We start from the raw sequence: 5,991 nt of genomic DNA on the forward strand, positions 1-5,991 counted from the left end.
CAGGTGCCCCTCCGTCCAGCGCTTCTGCATCGGGCTATGTCATCCTGGATCATGTTTCTATACAAATCCCTGTAATCTGCTATATTCATGAATGCCCTCAACCAGCTTGTCCTGCGGTAGTTGTTAGGAGTTGATGGCCCCAGTCCCGTCGGCCTATCCATGTACTTGTGTAAGATTATTAAACGGAATGCTGACCTGCCCTTTCCGCAGCCACTAAATCTAAACGAGCGAGTTGAGAGCATCGGTCTTTTAAATGATGATTTTCCACCATTTGCCAACAGTTGTCCACCATTTCAGCTGGGTATTCGATCCCGTGGTTAGCCAAGTGGTCGGCGACCGAATTTTCCTTTCTCCTTACCGCTTGGAAGATGAGGCCTTTCATTCTTCCAAGCAAATTCCCAATATTGTCTGTGACCATGGACAGGCGCCAGTGCTTCGTTACTTTGCTTATTGGAGTGCCCCTGTATATTTTCTTGGCCACTGCTATGGCTATCTCAGGGTCGCCCTCAATTGCATTTTCTGTGTGATTTCTATGAAGGATTTTTAACCCCTTTTCCATTGCTGCGAATTCCATTTCGTTATTGGTGCCCTCACCCAGAGCTGTGCTGTAAATATGGAGTATTTCGCCTGAATGGTTTCGGATTATGCCTCCTATACCAGCTGGGCCCGGGTTTCATTTCGAGGCCCCGTCGAAATTTAACTTCAGAAAACCTTCAGGGGGCCGAGTCCATCCTTTTAGCGTGCTGTTAATTTTCTTCGGTGTGGCCTGGGTGACGAGACTTTGGCCGGTGCAAATGTTGAAAGCATTTAAGATTCTCTGTTCCTCAGGAGAGATTCGTCTGGCAGGGTCGGCTTTACTTTTTACCAGAATTAATTGGCGGATGTTCTGGAATAAGGTAATTCTCAAATGTTCAATATTCCTGTGTTCGCTTTGAAAAATCCTTCTGTTTCTTTCTTTCCACAAAGTCCAAGTAATAAAACCTGGTAGAGCTTTCCAGATATTGTTGATTTGAGGATTTTCTGAATAATTGCTTGGCCAATTGTTAATAGTGTTGTGTATGGAGTCTAAATCTCTGTTGTTTTGCTGCATGATAGCTTCTATCTCTTGCCAAATGAGGTTCGCCCACTCACATGTATTGAATAAGTGGTTCATGGTTTCAGCGGCTTGGTTGCACATAGGGCAAAAAGAAGGGCCTTCAAAACCCTTTTTCTGCAGGTTTTCCCAAGTGAGGGTCTTTCGCCGCATGAGAAGCCAAAGAAAAGTTTGAATTTTTTGCCAGAAGAGGGGGTCCCAAACCTTGATGTACCAAGATACGTCCTCCCCCTGCTCTGTGAATTCCATCTGCCTTCTGGCTTCTTTGAGATTGAAATTGCCATTGCCCTTCAGCCCCCATCTCAACTTTTCCTCATCTGCGGTTATTCTGATTTTTCTTTTGTTTAGGATTAGAAGCAGGTTTTGAAGGTTAATGTTTTCTTCATTAGGGTTTGCTGCGGCTGGGAGGGCCCATTCTCTCCATTCCTGATCCTGGCTATCAGGGTTCCAGTAGTGATGGACGGAGTGCTTTCCACTGTTCTGACAGTTAATTTTGTACGCTGCAAGATCTGGGTTTTCAAGCTTTGGGTGCTGCTGCCAGGAGTCTTCCCAGAAGAGGGCAGATTTCCCATTCCGGATCTCCCAAAAACTGTGTTCTTGGATTAGATTTTTATTCTTTTTTGCCAAATTCCAAATTGGGGAACCTTCTGGCAAAGGTTGAAGTCTTATGAGGTCCTGGTCTCTGCAGTTGGGAGTGTATTTCGCTTTCCAATGTCTGGCACAGGGGAGGTTAGTCTCCTTCAGCCAGCGCCACCACAGCTTCGCTCCACCAGTATTGTTGCTAGTGTTGGGGTCGATTAGGTTTAAACCTCCAGCTAGTTTTGATTTACAGACCTTGTCCCAGGCCACGAGAGCCCATTTCCTTTTCTCTGCGTTGCCACTCCATAGAAAGGATCGTTGAATGGATCTGATTTTCTGCAGGATTGCTTTAGGTGCCGGGAGGATAGAAAGCATATACTGAGGTATGGCCTGAAGAATATCTTTAGTTAAAACTAGGCGTCCCGCAAAATTTAGTGCCCTGTGAGTCCAATGCTTGCATCTTTTTTCCATGTTTGCTATGAGCCTTTCCCAGTGAAGCTTTTGCCAAGGCTTGGTGGTGAGCGGAGCTCCTAGATACTTCGAGGGAAGAGAACCTTTTCGAAAGCCTAGGATGCTAGTAAGATGGTTCTGAATTGAAACATGAGTATTAAAGAAAAATATAGTCGATTTGGAGTGGTTTATGTCCATACCTGATGCCCTGCTGAATATAGATAAGATGGATTTGAAAGCCTTGGCATCTTTGATCGTTGGAGAGCCATGCAGCATGGTATCATCGGCAAACTGCTGATGAGTGGTTGCAGGGGTGGAGGGGAAAGGGCACAATCCATTGATTTTTCCTTCCGCTTTGGCTTTGTGAATATATCTGCTGAGCCCTTCCATGACTATCACAAAAAGGAAGGGGGACAGTGGGTCTCCTTGCCTTATGCCGCGGGTAGGAGAGAAGGGGGCCGAGGGGGAACCATTAACTAGAATAGAGAAATTTGTTGACTTGACAAGGGCGAGGATCCAGTTGATCCACCGAATGTCGAATCCAAAAGCACTTAAGGTGGCCTCCAGGAAATTCCAATTTACTTTGTCGAAAGCTTTTGAAAGGTCGAGTTGAATCATCATACCAGGGATTTTTCTGGATTGTAAAGTATGTATCATCTCCTGAGCCAAGAGGATGTTGTCCAGAATTTGTCTGCCTTCCACGAAGCCTGATTGCTCCTCTGAGATGATGTCAGGGAGGATTGGTTTAAGCCTGTTAGCAATGACCTTAGAAATAATTTTATAAATCACGTTGCACAGAGCTATGGGGCGAAACTTTTCCGGAGTTCTGGCTTCCTCTTCTTTGGGGATTAGGGCTAGGAAAGTAGAGTTTAGGGCTTTAAGAATTGAGCCAGATCGTCTTGAATCTTCAACTACTTCCCATACCTCTGTTCTGACAGTTTGCCAACAAGCTTTGAAGAAGTTTATAGTAAAACCATCAGGTCCCGGAGCTTTATCATTTGGCATGTCCTTTACAGCCTCCTCCACCTCCTCCATAGAGATCTTTCTTAACAAAGAGGAATTTTGAGCTGGAGTGATGATTTGGGGTATGGCCTGTGTTATTTCCTCTCTGGCTTCCGAACGATCTTCATGAGATTCCTGGGCAATTTGCTTAAAGTGGCTAGTAAGCAGAGTTGATATCTCATTGTGGTTTTGAATGACTTCTCCAGAAGCATTGGTAAGCTTAAGGATTTTATTTGCCCCCCTATAATCCATCGTCGATCTATGGAAGAACTTTGTGTTTTGCTCTCCCTCCTTCAACCATTGGATACGAGACTTTTGCTTCCAAAGGATTTCTTCCTATTGGCAGTGAAGCTTCCATTACTACAGAAGGATCTTTTCCTGTTCATTTGAGTCCTCCCTATTAATCCCCGAAGCCCAGTCTTTATGAATTTGACTTAGGCGGTCTTCTATATTGTGCTTTTCCTGGAAAATATTACCAAACTCGGTTGTATTCCAATCCTTGATTTTGTGTTTGATGTACTTGAGTTTGGACTGAAGTTTAAACATTTTGGTCCCCCTTACATTTCTGGGTTCGTCCCACCATTTTTTCAACAGCTCTGGAAAATTTGGGTGAGTTAGCCAGAATTTCTCAAATCTGAAAGGCCTGTTTTTGGGAGTCTCTAGAAAAGCAGCTTCCAGGGCGATGGGCCAGTGGTTTGATCCCCCACTGGGGAGAATATCAGAGTCAATGGTTGTTCCTTCCAGTAAGATGTTTTCTGAGGTCAAAAAACGATCAAGGCGAGAGGCTATCCTGTTTTCTCCTCCTCTTCGGTTGCTCCAAGTGTAGAGCCCATTTTTTGGGGGGATGTCGACCAGTTGGGCGGATTCCATGAAATCAATGAAGAGTTCTGAGTCTTTGTTCAGACGCCGAAGGCCTCCTTTTTTTTCCAGGAGGGAGGTAATCATGTTGAAATCCCCTCCCATTATGATCTTTGAATATTTGTATCTTAGCTTTAGCTTCATTAGCGAGTTCAGGAAAGAAATTTTATCTTCTAAACGCTGAGGCCCATAGACATTTATACAGAGGTAGGTTTCAGAATTACCTGTTAATTGAAATTCTGTGGCGATGTATGATCTGGTAGCTTCCATGGAGGTGATTTCTATTACTCTGGAGTCCCAGAGGATTGCAATGCCTCCTTCCCATCCGTGACTGGCTATGTCTATATATTTGATAGTTTTCCCTAACTTTTTGGTGATATTCTCCAGCTGATCAGTGGCACATTTTGTTTCCTGAATGAGCATAATATCTGGCTTTTCCTGTTGTAGCTTCCTCTTGAGAAGGCGTTGTTTGACGCGGCTGTTAAGCCCTCTTGTATTCCAGGAGATGATTTTCATTGATAATTATGTGGTTATTGGTAGGACAGGAAGGCGTGTAAATCCTTCATTTTGCCTGAATTGATCATAAAGATACCCAAATCATGAAGAACCTCTCCATTCGTTCTTCGGCCTCTTTTCTTATTTTGCTTCCGTCATAATGAATGAAGAAAAGGACTTTTGGATTGGTTACCTGTGCCTTTCATGATTCCTAATCTTTTCTTTTGCTTGTCTAGTGCCGCTTGTTGTCTTGCTATGAAGAGGTCGCTGATCTTCTTTATTTCTTCCTCCGGGATATTTTCCAACCCTTGTGTTCTCCAGTGCTTTTCCATATCTGATAGGTTTACCCCTTCTTTTTCTAGGACTTCATTGAGTTCCAGGTCTTCACTTCCCCCATCGCTTGTTAGCATGTCTGTGTCTTCATCTCGTTCATATGCTACTTCATGCGTTTGTATTGCTGTGTTTTCAGTGGTTTCCTCTGCATCTGTTGATCTGTGGTCTGCCTTATTTTTTTGAGGAACTTCTCGAAGCCTTGTCTCTTTTTTGTGACCTTCCGAGTCTGCTTCTGAGTCCAGAATGCTGAAGGGATTAAGAGTTATGTTGGGATCTGTCACTGCTTTGTTTACTCTTTTCCTGTAGGTCCTTTGTCGTGATTTTGGTTTTTTAAAAACCTCCTGGTTCTTAGCTGGCTACTCAGGCTTGGCTTCTTCCACTGGTTTAATTAATGGGCATTCCCTTACAAGGTGACCGTGTTCATGGCATTTCCTACAGCGGAAAGGGATCTGTTCGTAGTCGATAGCTTGAAAGTAATCTTCGTCTCTGAACTCTAGCCACAGTCCTTCATGTAAGGCACCTGAGACATCCATTTCAACGCAGATCCTGGCACAGGAAGTGTACTTCCTTTGAATCGTTGCCTCAGACGCTTTAATGAAGGTACCAAGTCAGTCTCCTATGCGCTTTAGAGTTGCTAGGCCCCAGTAATCTATAGGTAAAGAGAAGAGGCGAATCCATATAGGGACTTGGGTGAAGGTTTCCTTTTCAGGAACGAAGTTTGCCTTCCAAGGCCTCATGTAGAGGCCAGCTGATGAAAGGAAGTAAGGCCCTCCATCGAAGATCCTATCTTTGTCTTCTAGGTTAGAAAAGACAACAGTAAAGAAACCTTTAGCTCCGAGATGAAGTCTGACATCACCTTTTGGTCGCCAGTGTTGCTTGATCCATTGGCAGAGAGCTCTTTCTGTTGGCCACAGACCCATAAATTTACAAATGATTGCATGCTCCATCATGTGGTCTCTGTAGGCCTGAATGTCTGGATCTGAGAAGACCACTCGAAGGGCTTCCTTCTTTTTGGGTTTGCAGACTCCTTGCAGGGTATTTTTAGGGCTGAGGTAGGAAGCTTCCGTTTTATCCTCGTTATCTATGTGGCGTTTTCCCTCCCTGTGTTCCTTTTCTTCATCTGAGGGGACGATTATTGGTTCAGAGCTATTTTGGCATGCTTTCGGTTTGTTCTCGTGCTT

General features: G+C 44.3%; 1 protein-coding gene across 1 annotated transcript; it reads right to left on the bottom strand.

The window, feature by feature from the left end:
• Positions 1 to 3,484: 3,484 nt before the first annotated feature.
• LOC149162517 (uncharacterized) lies at positions 3,485 to 4,498 on the bottom strand. The gene is made up of 2 exons (XM_089435201.1): positions 4,207 to 4,498; positions 3,485 to 4,041 (listed from the first exon to the last, which is right to left on the bottom strand). The coding sequence occupies exons 1-2, from the start codon at positions 4,496 to 4,498 to the stop codon at positions 3,485 to 3,487; spliced, it is 849 nt and encodes a 282-aa protein (XP_089291327.1).
• Positions 4,499 to 5,991: the final 1,493 nt, after the last annotated feature.

This window comes from Pinus tabuliformis, chromosome 5_2 (assembly GCF_031772625.1).
Source record: "Pinus tabuliformis cultivar Carrire ecotype Pingquan chromosome 5_2, CPIR1, whole genome shotgun sequence".
NCBI lineage: Eukaryota > Viridiplantae > Streptophyta > Pinopsida > Pinales > Pinaceae > Pinus > Pinus tabuliformis.